A 20,014-nucleotide genomic window follows, 5' to 3' on the forward strand; every position below is an offset into this window, starting at 1 on the left:
AATTTATCTACAGCATACTTCTTTACCGGATCGATAATTATTAATAGAATCAATTAAAAATAATTTTCTTTGTTTCTTATTATTTTTATAAATTTTTTAGTAATCTTTTATAAAATATAGCAATTTTTCTTATTTAATATATATATATATGTATATATATATATATGTATGTATAAAATAAAAAAAAATTAAAATAGAGAGAGCTCGTTAGCAAAATATTATATAAACATTTTTTTAGTGAACAAATAATTCATTAAATGATATAAATATTGTATATCTGTATATCTCAACCATTCACAACCGTTTTCTATTTTTCGAAATGGGTTGTCAGTTTGTTATTTTTAATAATTACATAACACGATTATAGTTCGATTCGAAAAAACGATAACCGATCAGAATTAATCCAGCGATGTATAACGATTGCGTCGTTAACAGGCCACTCGCCGAATTGCAAAGATCGGTACTACAGATATGACAAGATTCGACCATGTCTCGACCGTTTGTCATAAGCGGACTGCAAGGACCATCGGTTATATCCGTTTCATCGTGATTTGGTATTGCACAGGAACGTATCACGACACGATCACCGCCATCTGAAAATAATTAATAATTTTTTAACAATTTTCAAATTTCAAATCTTGACTTTTGTTTTCTTTTTATTACTATTTAAGTATCATTTCAGTACTCGATTCATTAACTCCTAACTTAATAATTTAAATTTCTCGATGATGAGTAAATTAAATAATAATAAATTATATACATATGATATATATATATATATTTATACACACATGTTCAATTAAAAATAATAACAATTACGTTATTCTAGATATATATTATTTACACTGATACGTAAACAAAATTAGGAACGCGGAAAGAAAAAAAATGACAATTTTTAAGATTATCAATAATTTTGTTGTTAGTTTCGTGATAATTGAGATCGAGAGATGATTCAACTATACAGAATGACGAGGGATCTTGCTCAGAGATAGACGCAGTTGCATGGCATGATTCGTCGTAGGTAAAATGCTGACGGAAGTCTGTACGACTAGTTGCGTGAATAATATCCTGCGTTTAATACGTTCCTTTCGTCAACGTAGAGTTAACACACGCGATGTTTCAGTCAACAACGTACTAACCATTGCGCAATCTAGCACGATTTAAAATGTGAGTGACGCACTCGTTAACGTTTTTATCAGCATTATAAAAAAAGATCTGACAACAAATATTATAAAAGAATCATTTTTTTTCATTTCCATTTTTTATTACTTTTTCCTTTTTTTTTCTTCTCAACTTTTACACGATCATTTATTTATTCAGATGTTCGAACACATTTTTTCTTAATTACATCAAATTTATAATGATAATCTTAACATTATAGGAAAATGATAAGAAAAGAGAGAAAAGGTAAAAAAAGAAATAAAAAAAAAAGCGTAAATAACTTTTCGTAGAACGGGTTTAAGTTTGTTGATAAATAAAAATCGTATGAATAATTTAAATCCGAATTAACCATAGTGTGCATCATATCGAATACTAGTTTGCTAGATTTCGAAATAACGTCTTGATCATTGAAGAAAGAGGGGATAAGTATCGAGGTCATTCCGGTAGACGGAAAATTCATTCCTATACTATATTTCACGAAACAATAGAAGAGAATACGTAACATGTGATTTCCATCTGATTCATGCCCGTAATGTGCTTCGTCAAACAGGTTTAATTGCAAGTAGAGAAACACGTAATCTGTTCCATCAAAATCATATACCACGTGTGATCGTACATTAAATCGAGCGTTATTAACATTTTTTTACGAGGAAAATAAATAATCTTATGTAGTTATATATCAGTAATTAAAAAAAAATTTCTTTAATAGAATTTTATAATTCTTCAATTCATGAATACGTAAGACGCATAATTATAAATACTAAAACGTATTTAGATCGTAAACAATATATTTCTTTTGATTCATGAGATAAATAAACGGATCATCTTGCAAAACTCGAATGATCTTGACTTTAATGCATGGCTAATTAGTTCAATTGCCGTGCATAAGAATGTCGTTGCTGGTTACAAAAATAAACGTGCCTCATTAAGAATTATAGGTGCGTTCTCCATTGAATCACTCGATGCATTTTCGCGATGAGAGTTGCAGCATTTAGAAGCTGATGTGTTTGTTGAGATGCGTCATCGAATTAAAGAACAATGTACAATTTTATTTTTGTACGTGTCATTTGAAAATTTCACTTGTTCATCGAGGGACGTTTGAAAATGTTATATAAGAAAATCAAATTTTTTGTTTTCCTATGTACATTCGGTAAAAATCGCTAAAAATTTATTTACGCATTATAGATCGCAACAACGAGAAAGTTTAATTTTACTTGGATTGTTGTTTCTATTTTTCTTTTTTATTTTCATTGTTATATACATATATATTATTTACTTGGATTATTATTATTTTTTTTTATTATAATTATTATATTACTCGCTTATTATTTTTTTTGATTTAAGTACTTTTTTCTTTCTTTATTTTATCATTGAGACATCTTTTATTTTTAAAATTTTATATAAGTTATTATTATACTTTTATGATCATAGTTTGCAAAATATAAAACATACCTCTTTTTACCATTTTACGACAAATTGGTTTAGAACTAGCATAAGGACCTCTTCCACACTCTTTCACATGAAACATAGCTTGATGGTCGGTAGAATTCATAGGATCACCGCACATGGCGTTCATATGAGATGAACACTCCCAACACCTTAACGCTGAGCCTGTTAAAAAGTAAAAAACAAAGAAAAATACTCAATAAATTCTACCGTCTATTTTTTCGAAACTAATCTTTTAAAGACTAATTTAAAAAAAAAATAGAAAAATTTATATAGAATTAAATGTCAACAGAATGAGTCCTTGAAACTGTCATAACAAATTATATAATGGATCGTTCAAAAACAGCACAGGAAAAAAAGAAAAGAAAAGAAGAAAAACATCGAATAAAATTACGACGAAGCCATAGAAGGTGAAATTAGATAGGAGCCTCAAAGACTTATTGATTTTCTGTCAATGATATATTTCATTACTTAAACGAAGTTTTTTAAGAGAAGTGAGTCAACAAGGTGGAAAAAAGCGCGCCTATTTAAAAGGATATGTAAGTGCTATTATTTTTTATCTCTTCAAATTTAGACATCTGATTACAATAACATTATTCAATAAACTTATGTTTCTTATGTTGTATCATTAAATTTCTTATTTAATTAAAAAAACGCCAATCGAATCAAGTAACTTTACTATAACAAAATTATTAATCAAAACTATTACTTAAAGCCTATTACTTAAAGATAAAAATTTGCAAAATGAGTTTCAAATAGATAAAATAAAATAAAATAAAATAAAATAAAATAAAAGAAAAGAAAAGAAAAGAAAAGAAAAGAAAGGAAAGAAAAGAAAAGAAAAAAAGAAAAAGGAAAATAGACAAATTGTACAAACTCACCAGAATTTGCGAAAATAGTAAGAAATACTGTCAGGAGCATCCAAAAAGTATTGGAAACCATATTGAATATTCAAAATGATATTTTAGTCAAAAGAAAAGAGAAAGAGAGCAAGATATCGATATTTATATTTATATATATATATATCTATATATATATGTATAAATATTTTGAAAAACACTGTAACTTATGATATACGATATACGTTCGGTTTTCGATAGGGGGGAATAAAAGAGCACTATGAATTGAAAAACCGGCGTCGCGGAACGTGTCCACTTTGAAACTGAAGAGAGAGACGACACCCTCTTTTACGGAGAGTACGCACGAATCTTTTCCTTCCCTCTCTTCGTATGCACACACACATACACACATGTACATGTGTATATATATATATACATACACATATCTCTCTTTCTTTCACTCTCGTTAAGCTTCTTCTATCTCTGTCTATACTTCGTCATAATAACACATCGTGCGTGCCCCCGGACAACTCCCCACCAACTTGAATGCAAGCAGACTCTCTGCCAGGAAGTAGGAGTAAAGAGCAAACAACAGGCAAGAAGCCTTTTTAAGAGAGTCGAAACAGGACCCTTGTTCCAACTCGTTTAAGACAATTAACGAAACGGCTAATCGTTCGGGACCATTTTTCGTCATTTTCTTCTGGAACATCTTCTTTCACTTTTTTTTATTAGAGAGGAGTGTTATATTCAATAAATAGTGAGCTGTCACATTTGTTCTTTAGAACGTAATAGTAACTAAGCTTTTTTTTTGTAAATTGTTACTATAATATTTAAATATCAGATACATTCTTTCTATTTTTTTTTGTATTATTCTTTTTTTTTTATTTTTTATTTTCTTTCCCTAAATATTGTATCCCCGTAAGCGTTGTTTTCGAAAATACGCAAGAAAAATACGAAGAGTTTTCTTATTTCTTCGCAATATTGAAGTGCAAACTAGCTGTTATATAATTAGAATTTGTTTACATTGATTATAATATATTATTATATTATGATGGTCTATCTCTTGATCTTGTGAGATTGTAAATTTGATGTATCGAGTCCGAAGATGATGCTTGTCAATGTTCGTTCAATATTTAAATGCAAAATAGCTATTAAATCAAAATTTATTAAATTATGTTATGTACCATATATACTATATTATAATATATTATAATATATGTATATATAATAATAATAATAATTATCTCTCTCTCTCTCCCTTTCTGTCTCTCTTCTTATGAAATCGTGCATTCGATTTATCGAAACTAAAAATAGTAACAGTCGATAAAATAAATATTTTTTCAAAAATTTTTTATTATTTTCATTTTATAGCATTAATCGATAGTTTGTTTTTTTTTTGAAGAAAGTAAATAATTAATATTAATAAATCAAAAAAAAGGAATAAATAGAAGAGAATATCTTCTCATTTGTCCATACATCGCGTTTAAGACCCTTAATATACGTAGCTTAATGTTCGCTCCTCTTCTTTGTACTCGATTATCTAATCGTTTCAATCTATAATTACGATTTAATGGAGGAGATTAACCCTAATGCGTATCGATGTGAGTAATTTCGATATTATCGTATTCGAAATGATGTTATTATCGATATCGTTTAAGAGATATTCTCTTTTTTATCAACGTAAATATTTAATTGTTTTAATTAGTTTCTAATAGAGTATTTCAGTTAAATCAGTTAGCTACAATCGATTCATTTGCTTATCAATCATTATGCGATCGACATATAACAAAAAAAAAAAATATACCGAGGAAAATAAAAAAATTAATATGAAAATAACAAATTACATATATGATCTTCCAAATTTATGTATTAATTTATAAATCGATTACGGAAAATTAAATAATTTATATAATTGACAAAAAAGAAAGAAACTATATTTCATATATATATTTTAATGTAATATTAATTATATCAATTGTTGTATCGAATGAAAAATTTTCTTTTCACTTTCGCACGTTTGGTTATATAATTAATTTTGGTTAATTTTCGTTAAATAATATTTGTAATTATTTAATCATATATATATATTAATGAAATAAATAATAAAATAATAAAAAGTAATTATTGTCGAGTTTGACAGATTCAATACTATCGAAGAAATGGTTAAATGAAACGATGCAAAGTGAGGCTTGCCGACTCGTTAAGAAGAACTTGTCAGGGGTCAGGGGAACATTTAACCTCACGAAGAATTACCGAATTGACTCGATCATTTGACCCCTTCCCCTCGGCTCCGAAAGATACGAAGAAAGAATGATGCAGCAACGTTTAGGTCAGCTTCTTCTTCTTCATCTTCTTCTACTACTCTGACGAAACGTCGTAGAAGGAGTCAGCCTGTGGATCTCTTCTCCGGTTCATTCATAAGCCGATTTAATTTCTAGCTCGAAAGTCAACTGGCTTTTCCGGTCTTAAAACATGTTTTGACCTCTTTCGTTCAAAGATTCGAAACAATCTATTTTGTTTATTTTTTCTTTTTTCTCTTCTTATTTGTATCCCCGTCATTTATACGTTTGTTTATTTCTCCGTACGAGAATAACTATTGAATTACAATTACTGATTATTTTTTTTTACACAAGTTGGGTCAGAAGTTCCTAAATGTGTCTGAATTCTCTAAATGATTTTAAGAATCAATTACTCTTTTTCGAGACTTTTTAAATAGACTTTTTTTTTTTTTTTTCTTAGATTTTATGATCAAACTACGAAATATTTTTATAATTTGGGAAATAAATTAGTCTAAAGGAGTGAAAAAGAGTAATTGATCTTTAAAATCACCTAAAAAGTTTTGTTCTTGTCTGTATTTTTGCAAGTTCTCAAGAAATGTAGAATCGATAGAAAAAAAGTAATTATTTTAAATATTTAATAAATATGTCAATATAAGCTTGAAAAATTATTATAATATAATTGTAATAAATGAGAAAAAATGTTTCGAAAATATAATAATTTTTTGTTTTATATATTTTCAAGAAATGAAATTTCGATAGAAGAAAAATAAATTATATAAACTTATTAAAAAGAAAATAATAATAATATAATTATAATAAATGAGAGAAAACATTTTTTAAAAACACAGATATTCTTCGCTCTAGATATTTTTTATTCTAAAGGAACGTAAAATTCAAGATAAACAGGTAATAAATAAATAAATTATTCTCTATAATTTATTTACATTTATTCATATTTTTCATCGTATTTTTCAATTTATTAATATTGACAATATATACATATACATATACATACATACATATATATATATATATATATATATATATATATATATATATATGTTAAATCATCATAAAAAAGAAAAAAAGTGCAAACATTTTTTTAAATCGTCAAATTATTGACGGTATCAACATTTTTGACAAACTCAACGCCATTAGAACAACAATTCCTAAAATATAGATACTGTTAGGCTTCATTGATGGATTATTATTACAAGCATAGTCATCGCAAAAGAAACATTCGATGCTCGAGTGTGGATAATATTGTTCATGTTCACAATAATGATCAATTTTTCGACTGGGTACACATCCTCTTACCGTTACCAGAATGTTCCTATCTATAACATTAAAATCCATTGTTTTATTAAAAATAATAATAATATATCCACGTAAAAATGAATGAAAATATTTTAAAATAATTAACAGATTACATTTTATATAATAAAATTTCTTTTGACTTACACATTACAATACCTTTCAGACAATGAAATGATTCATTTCTAGGACAAAATACCAAATCCATAGAATGTCCTGGGACGTAAGGATCATTACACTCTCTTTGATGGCCGTTTTTTAAATTAGTATTGCACTCATAACACCATAAATTTTCACAGCCCGTCGTTTCTGTTAAAATTATATTGACGTATTCCTTTTCTTTATATATATATATATATATATATATATATATATATGTATATATTCTAACAAAATCCTTTTATAAATTATCACGAAATATAACGAAGAAAGACAAAGTTAGTAGAAGAACTTAATATTCACGTGACACGTATATACGCCATAAAAAAAGAAAAAGAAAATAAAAATAAAGATTGAAGTAGATATTTATTCAACGAGACGTTTCCTTTTCTTCTGAAACACGACACGCGTAAAATAGGACAAAATTCTAGCCTCTCATAGAAGTGGACTAAAGTATCCAATCAGATTAATTAAAACAATTTGTTTAAAAAGCACATTAGTCAATCACAATTAAAAATTAAATTATTATTACTCACTTATTACATTAAAGAGTAAAAATATCGTCAGCACGGTTAAGTATTCGACCATGTTGGATGCTGTTAATAAAAACGCACCTGGTACTCGCGTCTTTAGCGAGTGGAGATATCTTATCTTTGGTAATAAAAATAAAGAGCAAGTAAAGAACAGGTAAGAGAGAGAGAGAGAGAGAGAGAGAGAGAGAGAGAGAGACAGAGAGAGAGAGAGAGAGAGACAGAGAGAGAAAGAGAGACAGAGAGAGAGAGAGAGAGAGAAGACACTTATTCCACATGTTTCTTTTTATCTACTATGAAATAACATGCTAATCGAAAAATTAAATTGGTCCATCGTTACGTTCTTATTTGAAAATTTGTTTATTATACTTAAATAATACTACTATTAAATAATACTGCTACTAAAACTATACTATATGATGCTATGTAGTACTATATAATATACTAATATATAATAGTTGTTTACACTATACTATATGCGATACTATAATACTATAGTAATATAATATACATATTAGTATATTACAATATATATTATAAATATATATATATATATATATATTATAATATTACTAGTATATATACATATATCACTAGTAATTATATTACATGTACACAATATTCAATAAGAATCTTCGTCATTTAGAAAGGAAAGAATAATTCAAATAAAACAAGGTTAGTCAACACGCTTTTTTATTGCTCGTTATAATCATCGTGCGGCAAACACTTTTATTTGACCTCGAAAGCTTTAGCATTGTTTTCTCGATATCAATATCCAAGCTCGAGAATCCATATCCATTGCATACACGTAGAGATACGGTAGCTATATATATGTACTCTTTTATTTTTTATTTCTTTTTTTTTATTTTTTTTTTAAACAAACAACAGTCGTCATTTAATATTTGTGTATATATATACATATATGTAATTTCTGTATATATATATATATATATATATATATGTATATAATATTATGTATATTTTGCATCTCGTACGTATATTTGTGTGTGTCTGTGTGTTGGTGTATGTTTTCTGTGTGTCGGTGTGTGTATGTGTATATATCATATATTTTTGCTAGCAAATAATACACACGCGACGTACACGATTTACGGCGTATAACAAGAGAAAAAAATGATTTCTTGCGATTTCGATGTATTATCTCGATTGGGATAAAATACGTAGTTCGAGATTAGATATTCGTATTGGATTTTGAATACGACATATACTAAGAAATTAAAAAAAATATCGTGGTTTGTGCTGAAATTGCTTTGGACACTTGAGGAGGGTATAGATTTTCATGGTAAAAAGAGGCACATGCAACGACGATAACTCTGATTCGAAAGTGGATATGAATTTACGGATTAATTTGGAAAATGGAAGGTGATAGTGAACGTTGGAGGTTATGCATTTCTGTAAAGGATAAGAGCAGAGGCAAATGATGCTAGGACGGTGAAAATAATATTACTGATACTCGGGGAAATTGTTATCGAACCGTTGCAACCATTTTCTTCGCATAATCCACAATATTCCATGCCACCGAGAAGTTTACCTTCTATCGAGGTGCAAGGATCAACATTTTCTGCTTGTGCGGTTTGGCAGCTTCTTATCGTCACTATTTTGTCTTGGCCTTGAACTGTTGATGAAAAAGAAAACGAAGAAAAAGAGACAACGGGAAAAAATTGATAAGCTTAAATAGGATTTAATGTATCGAAGAAAATTTCAACGAAAGTCGGTAAAACAGATTTCTACTCACTTTTGGTATCAACCTTGGCACAAGCCATGTTCTTCAATATTTTTTTATTTTGTTGAGGATTATCGACAGCAAAAATACTGAAAATTGGTGTAAGTAACTTATTCTGTTGAATAGTGTTCTGCCATTTCGTCATTTCTTCCATCGTACATTCCATTGGCTCGATTGCCTGTGATTTTATTATATCATCCCCGCAATCTTTATCCGTAACTGATGTACACATGTAACATTTCAATACATCATCTGTAAAATGATAAAAAGATTGTCGATTATTTTTTTCTTTAATATTAGCTAATTAATTTTTTACAAGGTAATGAAGATTCAATTAATCTGCAGTCATTGAGATTAATCATTAAATAAAATATTATTGGTATCTATCTATAAAATTTTTCTGAAATAATTCAACTTGAGAAATACTTGGAATAAATAATTATTTATCCGTTAAATTATTTATAAATATTTCACGAGATTGAAGGATGATACACTGTATTTAAAAAAATAAAAAAAGAGAAAAAAAAGAGGAAAAGGAAAAATGTGAGAAAAATAAGAAATTATATAAGATCTTAATGTTATTCGAAAAAAAAAAACAAACGATGTTAATTGTCGGAACGATCTTACGTAATTTCGCGCCATCCATCTGCGAACGTGCGAAAATTATTACGCGCCGAGAATAACAGCGACGTCTTTGTTGAAAACTTTTTCTTCGACGAACGACGAAATTCTTCGGTGAAGAACGAAACCTTGCTTCGAGTTGCACTAGAAAAGTTTCATCTAATGCTTGGATAATATATACAGAGTGTAATTATTTAAATAGGAACATTTTTGAATGTCAATTTGCTTTCATAAAGGCACAACAATCATTATTAAAAAGAATAATTCATATGGAAAAAATTTTGAAAATGGTAAAGTCACCCTTGAAAATTTTTTATACTTTTCTCTTTGTTCGATTTTATAAGAAAGAAAAGAAAAAAAGCAAAATAGAAACGAAAATGTTGTACAAAAAAATAATATTATATTTGATAGATGCGGCAGACTCCAAAAAAGAAAATAAGAAATATTGTCAATAAAAGATTCGCTTTTAACAAGGGGTTGAAGAACTAGTCCTTAAAATTTTTCGAATTTTTAATTTCTTTCGATCTAGTTAACCAACTCTTAAGATATAGAAAAGAAAAAAGAAATTTCTATATAAATCTTTGATCATATTTCACATATCTATTAGACTCTAAAAAAAAAAAGAAAGTTATTGTTAATAAAAACTCACTTTGGGCTACGAATATACATATTTTCCTATACATAAACAGGAATTTTCCTATATTTAATATTAAGAATTTTCTTATATATATATATACATATATACATATGTTCCTATTTAAATCTATCATCCTGTATAACTATAGAATATAGAAAAATATATCACGGAATATTATCACGAAATAATGGAAAATCAATTTGATCGTTAAAATTTAAAAAAGAAATGCAAGTAACGTTTGCCAAATTTCTTGATCGTTTTATTTGATAAATATGTGAACCCCCTGGTATGTCTTTAGTATTATTTCAAGTGGGGTGGATGCGTACGTATCGTGAAAATATTTATGGTTGAGAAAGATAGAAAGAGAAAGAGAGACAGAGTAAGAGAGAGAGAGAGAGAGAGTGAGAGAGAAAGGGAGAAAGAGAGAGAGGGAGAGTGAGTGAGTATGTGGGGGTGTAGAAAAGTTGCCCTCCTTTTAGGAAACGCGCGTGTTCTTATTATTTGGGTCGCGGCGATGTGGCGCCAAAATCGTCGACGCCACCCACTCTCTTTCTCTCTTTCTCTTTTTATTATTTTTCATTTTGTTTTTTTTTTTCTTTCTTTTCTTTTCTGTTCTTTCCTTTTCTTTCCTTTCTTTTCCTTTCCTTTTCTTTTTTTTTGTCTCTTCTCTTCTCTTCTCTTCTTTTTCTTTGATCTGATAGATTTACCAAACATTTACGCAATTTTGCAAATTTCTTTTCTTTTTTAAATAATTATCAAGAAAGTTTTTAATTTTTGTTCGACTTTATGATCCTTTTATTTTTATTTAGTTTTATTAGTTTTAAGTTTTATTCGATTCTTTTTTTTTCTCGATCTATACTCGATTCACCGTAAAAAAAAATGTACACACAATTTTATAATCTCTTTTTTGTTTGTTTTAATAATTATGAAGAAAATTATTCGTAATTTGTCTTTAGGACAATGTAAGAAATTATATTTATAATTCGGAAAATATAAATAATTTTAAAATATAAAATTTGATAAGTAGTTTGAAGATAGTTTTAGTAGAACTTCCCGAAGTAAGCTTTATCTCGGACGAAAGTAGTAAAGCTCCTTATAAGTCGGACACGTAGGAAGGAACATTGCCTTGGGTCGACGATCTTGGAAAAACACATGAAAATTTTACAAAAATCACGGATCATGAATTATGATGTTTAAAGATTTATCTTATCTTTGCAAATTGCAAATACAAATTTTTTTATTAGCTCCATTAAAATTTTTAACGAATGATAACACGACGAATTATTTTTCTCTTTTCACATTTGTCACAATCGTTATGCAAATCTCACATCTTCATTTATATGAAAATAAAAATAAAAATAAAAATGAAAATAAAAACAAATGATCAAACAATTTTTATAATAAAAGATTTTAATAATTCTCACCTTGATTGAACCGCCAAAAATAATGATTAAAATCGTTCGATAAGAGTTCACTTGATTATTCATGTTTACATACACATATTTTTATATACAGAAAAAAAAAAGAAAAAAACTGAGAAGAAACTAAACAATTTATATAAAATTCCCACCTGATCGAACCGCCAAAAAGAAAGGTGCGAGTACGACGAAAAGAATCGCGAACTTTCGATACATCTCTCCTTGTCTCGATCACAGCTTTCGACTATCTTCTCTTTCTTTGTCTCTCCTTCGAAGAATCACAAAAGTTTAGTGGAAAAACACTTGCTCGGCCGATATCATCGAAATCTTAGAAAAGAAGGGTTGTTGTCGTGTCGACAGCCTGATCGCGAATATGAGATCGCTGCCAGTGGTTCGCCACTTTCCACACATTGACTCTCTTCTCTCCTCTCCTCTCCTTTCCATTCCTTTCCTCTCCTCTTTCCCCATTCCTCTCCTTTTCTCTCCAATCCTCTCACGAGTTTCTCCCATCGCGCACGATGCGTACAAGCCACCTATGTATTCCTCGCACCCCTCTACTTTTCTACCACTACCCTCCTTTTTTCTCTTCTTTATTTTTTTTCTTTCTTTTTTCCTACGTAATCACGATCACTTTTAATTTAATTTTCTTTCGTTTATATTTCTTATGTATACTTTTGTTCGTTATTTTTGTTTTTTTTTTTTTTTATTTTATATTTACAAGGATTAATAAACTTTTTCATCTCTCTGTTTCTTTCTGTCTTTCTTTTTTTTTCTTGTTTGTTTAAGTCTTCGATATACGTAATATTTTACTTTATATTTGAAATTCATTTTCTTACACTATCCTTACATGTGTATTCTGTTCTATTTTTTTAATACACACATACAGCAAATAGTAAACGTTTCTCTCTCTCTCTCTCTCTCTCTCTCTCTCTCTCTCTCTCTCTCTCTCTCTTTCTCTTTCTCTCTTTCTCTGTTCGTTCAAGTTTTGGACTAATATTTGGTGTAATAATAATTTTGAGTTAGTTTATATTCGTTTTAATTAATTCCTCTCACATGTATATTCTAATTAATATATTTACAAGGATTAATAATTTTTTATATCTTTCTCCCCTTTTTTTTGTTTGTTCCAGTTTTCGAGACTTTAATATAAATTTTAGAATAGTTTGAATTAATATTCTTTAATTTATATTAAACAAATAAACCGTTTCATTTCTTTTATAAATACTTATATGTATTAATATATGTTTCTATCTTTTTCTCTCTCTCTCTTTCTTCCTCTCTCTTCGAGTTTTAAATTTGTAATAATAATTTTGAGACTAGTTTAGAATCATTTTAATTAATTTTCATTATTTATGTATGCTTTATCTTCATATTTTATACTTACAGAATTGATTTCACTGTAATGGACATTTGTCTTACTCTTCCTCTTCTTTCTTTTTTTATTCATACTTAATTTCAATAATTTCACTAGCCTCTTTAAATTTTCTCTCGAATCTTTTATAATTTTATCTCGTCTTTAATTTACGAAAACAAATACACTTTAATTACAATACAAAGTTATTGATCTTTTTCATTTCTTTTTACATAAAGTATCTCAAATTTTATCTCCTCTGTAACTTAAAAAATACATCTTAATTGCTATAAAAAAGTTATTTCTCTTTTTCATTTTTTATATCCCTACATAGAGTGCCTAAAATCTTCTCTCTTCTATAATTTACAAAAAGAACACATCTTAATTACAATATAAAAACTATTTCTCTTTTTAATTTTTGTATATCTCTACACAGAGTATCTAATATTTTTTCGTTTCATATAATCAGAAGGAATACAAGAAACTATATAAATTTCTATAAAAAGATGTTTTTAAAATATATGCATAAGTATATATATATATACGTACATACATACCACATATACATATACATATACAAATACGCACATACACACACACACACACACCACATATACATATACATATACAAATGTATATACACATACGTACACACGCACACATCATAAGAAATATTAGAAAGTATTCGGAAAGAAATCCTTTTCACGATGAATTCACCTGTTGCATGGCAACAAGATAAAACTTTGCCAAAAGATACAGAAGAAGAAGAAAGAAGAAATAAGAATAAGATAGAAAAAAGGTTATCTCTTACGGTGTATCGTCCGGTCGCGAATATCGAACGTATGTTATTGGTGATTCAAGAATCGGCCGATCTTTTATCCAATTAGGCTTTTTTGTTTCTTTTTTTGCACGTTACAAAACCGCGTATATCCGGCATTCGTTTCTTGGCAACGATTCCAAAGGAAATTGTTGGAAATTCGAGAGTAATGCCGACACTCGAAAGATCAACAAAGACGAAAGAGAAATAGAGAAGGGGAGAGAGAGAGAGAGATAACGAGAGGGAGAGAGGGAGGAAGAGGAGTGACACGTTTAATGGACTATTAGCCTAATTAAAACAACGACGACTATCGTGATAGAAATGATCGATTAAAACGGAAAATGTCAAATGTGAACAAAATGAATCAAAATTAACATTTAATCTATACTTAATGACAATAATTATTCAATTTATATTACATTTGTTAAATAATCCAAATGGATACAATAAAAAAATGGAGAAGGGAAAAGCAACTATGATCGTTTGGAATTTTATTATAGTATGTGCTGAGGTAAAGTCGATAAACATTATCGTTAATCGCAAAGTATATATATATATATATATATATATATATATATATATATAGAGAGAGAGAGAGAGAGAGAAAGAGAGAAAGAAGGAAACGATACATGTTCCTTGTATAGTATATGACATCTTTCAAAAGCAAGTAAGAGAAAAAGAGAGAGAGAAAGAGAGAGAGAGAGTCATCGAAGGAGAAAAGGGGGCAACGCATATTGAAGGGGTAAGAGGATGGAAAGAGAGACGACTGGCGCCGCGGCGCCCATCTACGACGCCACTGACGCCGTCTAGCTTGGAGTTTTCGTTTTAGCAATTACCAAGAAAACTCCATATAGTAGAATTCACATAGAACGATTTCAACCAAGATCGTTATTTCATGTACTCTTTTTTGTCTCCTTCGCTTTTCCTTTATTTTTTATTTTTTTCTTATTTTTTTATTTTTTTTTTTTTTTGTCAATATCGAATCTTCAAGAAAAAAAATCGATCATTATTTTTCACGAATTCAGATGATTTCCATATACTGAATAGGCTATAAGTACTTAGATGATTTTTAAAATCGATTACTTCTTTTTTTCCTTTTCTTTCTTAGAGATCTTTTTTTAACCTAATTTTCATTTCAGATCGCGATACTATAATACAGGCATAAGAATTTTTCCGTCCATCCTGTATAATACATCGAATAATTTCCTTCTCATAAAAATTTCGATAAGATTATCATCTCGATACTAAATCATGGTTTAATCGTATATCATAAAACATAAGAAGTAGGTACACACACATGATTCTAACTATTATGGTTTAGTTATAATGGACTGACGTTGATCACCCTTTTCGTTCGTCGAAGGAGCGACCGTAGTGCAGATAACGTTCTTTGGCATACGTTCAACGAGCGTTAAATATCGTTTTGAAACACTCTTTAACACGCAATGGAAGACACGCAAAGCAAACGTATGTATGTATATATGTATATATATATACACGTGCGAAGGACTTCCTAATAAAACAAAATTTGCCTTCTTTTACGATGTCAAACTTGGGAAGTCCGAGCTTATTAATTGATCCATTATTTCTTCCATAAACTGATTGTCGTTCACCTAATTATTCATTAATATTAATTAGTTCATTTCATCGTGTATATTATCGCGTTCTTATTCAAAAATTGTTCAGATATTTTCAAGAAAAATTCAAATACTTGTTTTTACAATAAGATAGATCATTCTCGTTAGACAAATTTATAGTAATCGATTTAGTCATTTACAATGAGAGTGATATGATACGTAAGTTCTTTCTCTCTCTCTCTTTTCGAAGATAAGAGTATCGAGAATGTTGAAATGCAAGGAACGATGGAAATAGTGCGAGGATAGGGAATACGAGAGCGTCAGGACACTCGGCGCCACATTGCCGCGACCCAAATAATAATAATATCGAATCTTAGGAGGGGGAAAGAATGAGAGAAAAAGAGAGAAAGAGAGAGAAAGAGAGAGAGAAGAAGAAAACGAATGACCGTCACGTGGTAGAAACAGGGGAGAGGGGGTAATTCATAGGGATGAAAAAATGACCGCCCATCCTATTAAAGAACGAATCTTCGGAAAGTCATGTCATTCTTGTGTCTCGTAATGCAACTTATCACTGTAAAAATTATTAATATAGGTCTGTTTAAACGTAAAATATTTATCGATTACGTAAATTTATATATAATATCATTTATGAATGAAATTTATTGAAACGAAATATTTGTGCTCCTGATGATATGTGAACAATTACTTGTCGTAAGAAATAACCTATAAATAGAGAGTAAAATTATGTATCCCCTGATGATAGGCAACTCAATAAAACGCACATATTTTAAGTATAGTCTATACACAGGTGCTCAAATTTGTATACCCCTGATAATATGCAACCTTCGAATACACCCGTGTAATAAAAAGTAGTTATTAATATGATAAACTGCTTTTTTATAATATAAATTAAATCTAATGAAGGAAAAAGAGAAATCATTGTCAATTCTTGTTTTAGATATTTTAACGTACTTTATTATTGACGACTCATTTTTTTGAAAATATTTCCATTTTACAAAGATGTCTAATAGATAGTGAAAGAAAAATCTTTACTCATAAAAATAAACTAGAAATGGACGCCTACTTACGTTCGTTCGAGACGAATTATCGCTTCCTTTGGCACGATATTCAGATATTAGGATGCTTTGAAAATGGTCGAATGTCAAGCCTAAAGTTGTTTATCGTTGGAACAAATTTCAATCGGTCTCTGAAATATTTTTCGTGAATCGATATACTACTTGTATTTGATTTAAAGTAGAGTTTATCATTTATTATTGTTATTAAGTATAATTCGCTATATTACTTGAGTTGAGGTAATAAATATTAAAAAAATTAATATTCACACGTTAATATTACTTAAATAGAAATAATAATTCAACTCGATTACAATGTTCATGGCTTAAAAAAATTACTATTTTTAATCAGTGACTAATGTCTCTTGATTTATGATTTGATGATTTTCAAGCATCGAGTATAATATAATTGGCGTATAAAAGGACTAAGAGTTGCGATAGGGTATAGAGATAATGTAAATGAGGTTTCAAGTTAGCACTACGATTACAACCAGAACCTTTGCATTCGCAAGTCAATTGATAACTGTCAGCACTATAACGTCCTCGATAACATTCCCTTTCAGCGTTCCTCCATTTTGCACACTCACGAATCGTCGAATATTCTCTCGAGTCCGTGAAATAGTCTGAAAAGATTTTTCACTTCATTGATCGCAAAATAAACTTCGAGGAAAAATAGTTCGCCTCTATTCCTTCTTCTTTTTCTTGAAATTTATGAACGGCTACGTTAACTCTTTTCACTTCTACAAAACTTGCCCTTTTGCTACAGAAAGAGAAATGTACTTACATTTGTAAACATATTTACGACAATATGGATGAGTCATTGGACAGATTTTGAGATATTTCGGATCGACCTTATTCAAACCGCAGTCTTTGTCCTTCTTGCTGTTGCACTGATAACACTTGTTGCATCTATACTCTAAATTGATTTAAATTTAATTGATTCAAGATGAACTTCAATTAATTTAATTGCTAATAAATAATTGACTTTTTTTTTTTTTTTTTTTTTTTTTTTTAATAAAATCTGATCAGACATTTTTCCTTCTTGTAATACATTAATTTTATTGAAGTAACATTTATAATATTAATTTTGTTGTTAAATAACGTTTGACTAGAAATTATCAAGCGAACAAATATGTATCAACAGTCGATAATTTATCTTAGGATGATAAACATCTTTCTATTTTATCAACGATCGATGATAAAAATAATTTCATTTATTTACTCACCTTTTGGGAGAAATAATAAAATCAATATAATATGAAACGTATTCAATCTTATTCGCATTGTTAATTTTCATGGACATTTATAACCTCTGATCTTTCTGTCTTTTTGGATCTTTTGCTATAAATATAATAATTTTCTTACATATATATGTATATGTATATATATGTGTGTGTATACACACACACACACACACACACACACACACATGTATGTATATGTATATATTATCATTTTAATTTAATTAACGATATATTAATCCAAATAATTATTATTAATAAAAATCTTATCCTTTGATAACTACTTACGATCAGATCTATGACTAACATACAGAAATCTTAACCTATTGTCTGTTATTAGTAGAACTTGATAATTATAATTGAAGCGATCCCTGGAGAATCTTCAGAATAAGCTGCTTCAAATTGTACGGAATTAATTATACTGACCCACGATTATCGTGAAACAGAACGTAACACTTGGAGTGTACCAGTTTTGATCTTTCAGCACGCACACACGTGTCGATATACAATATTGAAAATATAAAAGAGGTCGATCAATCGATTCACATTTTCATCAAGCTATCATGTTTCAATTAAATGTCAATTGTTTTTATCGAATCTAATAATAAGAAGTATCAAACATTTTGAGTATCATACTTTATAAAAAAAAAAAAAGAAAAAAAAAATACATAAATATAGTCAAAGTCACATTGTTTCTAATTACTATAAGTATGTCAGGGATAACGATGTTGCTAAAATGCAATGCTAAACGCGTTAAATGATCTACTAAAAGAAGCACTCTATACGTGATATTGACTAATTGGTTAGGACGATTCATTTGTCATATTTTCTTCATTATTGCAGAGACTCATCTGATAAGACATAATATCAAAAGATACGGATTTTTATCATTCATATGATAAGACATAATATCAAAAGACACGAATTTTTATTCATAAAAATATTATTACCAAATTGTACACGATCGATCTGACACATATTATCGTAATTGATCATCAATTATATTCGTATTGTTTAATGAGAAATTCTTTGACCATAGTAACATATTATAACATCTAAGTATATCATTTTTGGCAGGAAGAAGATTATTACGAGTCACGAATGCACGCGACTGCGTGGGCTAGATCGTTAGACGTCACGTGTAAGTATAATAAAATTAACTATAATGAAAAACATCAAAAATTGTAATTAAACATATTTTATATGTATAAAAGGAATATGAATTTTGTAAAAAAAAAAAAAAATATTTATCTATCTTTCTCTTTTTTTCTCTAATTTTTATTAAAAATTTCTGATAAAACAAATAATAAATAAATTATTAATCAAAGATTATTGATAATCAAAAGAAAAGAAAAATTGTTTTATAGTTATAATATAAAAGATTATATTTGATTAGAACGTTAACAATACGTAGGAAAGTTTTGCAAATAGATTTATTTTGTTCATGTATCTAATGAACAAGGACATGCGAAAATCACCAATGAAAGGATATCTTCTACGATAGTATACTCATGCTTGTGAACGTAGCCAAGTCTATGTGACAGTTTTGTGACGTTCACCGTGTCACAGGAAAAGGAACATTATCCACTCAACGTGTTCCAAACCACCACTTTACGCTCCATTTGAACGTAAAGCTCTTCGTACCACCCACGGCCATCTTCCCTGTTCAAAGTACGGCCCTGCGTTCCTTATTATTTTTATTAGAAATTATATTTTCATTTCTCAATTATGTTATCTAACATCAAACGATCTATCGACATGTTTCATTATTATAATTTCATTCGTTGTTCTCTTTTATTTCTAAGTTATT

General features: G+C 28.6%; 4 protein-coding genes across 4 annotated transcripts; all 4 read right to left on the bottom strand.

Moving 5' to 3' along the window:
• Window positions 1-228: 228 nt before the first annotated feature.
• On the bottom strand, window positions 229-3,774 carry LOC122630019. The gene is made up of 3 exons (XM_043814033.1): window positions 3,489-3,774; window positions 2,614-2,772; window positions 229-593 (listed from the first exon to the last, which is right to left on the bottom strand). The coding sequence occupies exons 1-3, from the start codon at window positions 3,547-3,549 to the stop codon at window positions 349-351; spliced, it is 465 nt and encodes a 154-aa protein (XP_043669968.1). The 5' UTR covers window positions 3,550-3,774; the 3' UTR covers window positions 229-348.
• A 2,999-nt stretch (window positions 3,775-6,773) lies between these two features.
• On the bottom strand, window positions 6,774-7,860 carry LOC122630021. Its single transcript, XM_043814035.1, has 3 exons — window positions 7,735-7,860; window positions 7,199-7,348; window positions 6,774-7,062 (listed from the first exon to the last, which is right to left on the bottom strand). Exons 1-3 carry the CDS (start codon window positions 7,784-7,786, stop codon window positions 6,836-6,838), a joined length of 429 nt encoding a protein of 142 aa, XP_043669970.1. The 5' UTR covers window positions 7,787-7,860; the 3' UTR covers window positions 6,774-6,835.
• Window positions 7,861-8,910: 1,050 nt separating this feature from the next.
• LOC122630018 lies at window positions 8,911-12,560 on the bottom strand. Its single transcript, XM_043814031.1, has 3 exons — window positions 12,298-12,560; window positions 9,482-9,721; window positions 8,911-9,361 (listed from the first exon to the last, which is right to left on the bottom strand). The coding sequence occupies exons 1-3, from the start codon at window positions 12,359-12,361 to the stop codon at window positions 9,129-9,131; spliced, it is 537 nt and encodes a 178-aa protein (XP_043669966.1). The 5' UTR covers window positions 12,362-12,560; the 3' UTR covers window positions 8,911-9,128.
• Window positions 12,561-17,187: 4,627 nt separating this feature from the next.
• Window positions 17,188-18,771, bottom strand: LOC122630022. The gene is made up of 4 exons (XM_043814036.1): window positions 18,493-18,771; window positions 18,190-18,304; window positions 17,748-17,879; window positions 17,188-17,586 (listed from the first exon to the last, which is right to left on the bottom strand). Exons 2-4 carry the CDS (start codon window positions 18,245-18,247, stop codon window positions 17,351-17,353), a joined length of 426 nt encoding a protein of 141 aa, XP_043669971.1. The 5' UTR covers window positions 18,248-18,304; window positions 18,493-18,771; the 3' UTR covers window positions 17,188-17,350.
• Between the last annotated feature and the right edge of the window lie 1,243 nt (window positions 18,772-20,014).

This window comes from Vespula pensylvanica, chromosome 6 (genome assembly GCF_014466175.1).
Source record: "Vespula pensylvanica isolate Volc-1 chromosome 6, ASM1446617v1, whole genome shotgun sequence".
Taxonomy (NCBI): domain Eukaryota; kingdom Metazoa; phylum Arthropoda; class Insecta; order Hymenoptera; family Vespidae; genus Vespula; species Vespula pensylvanica.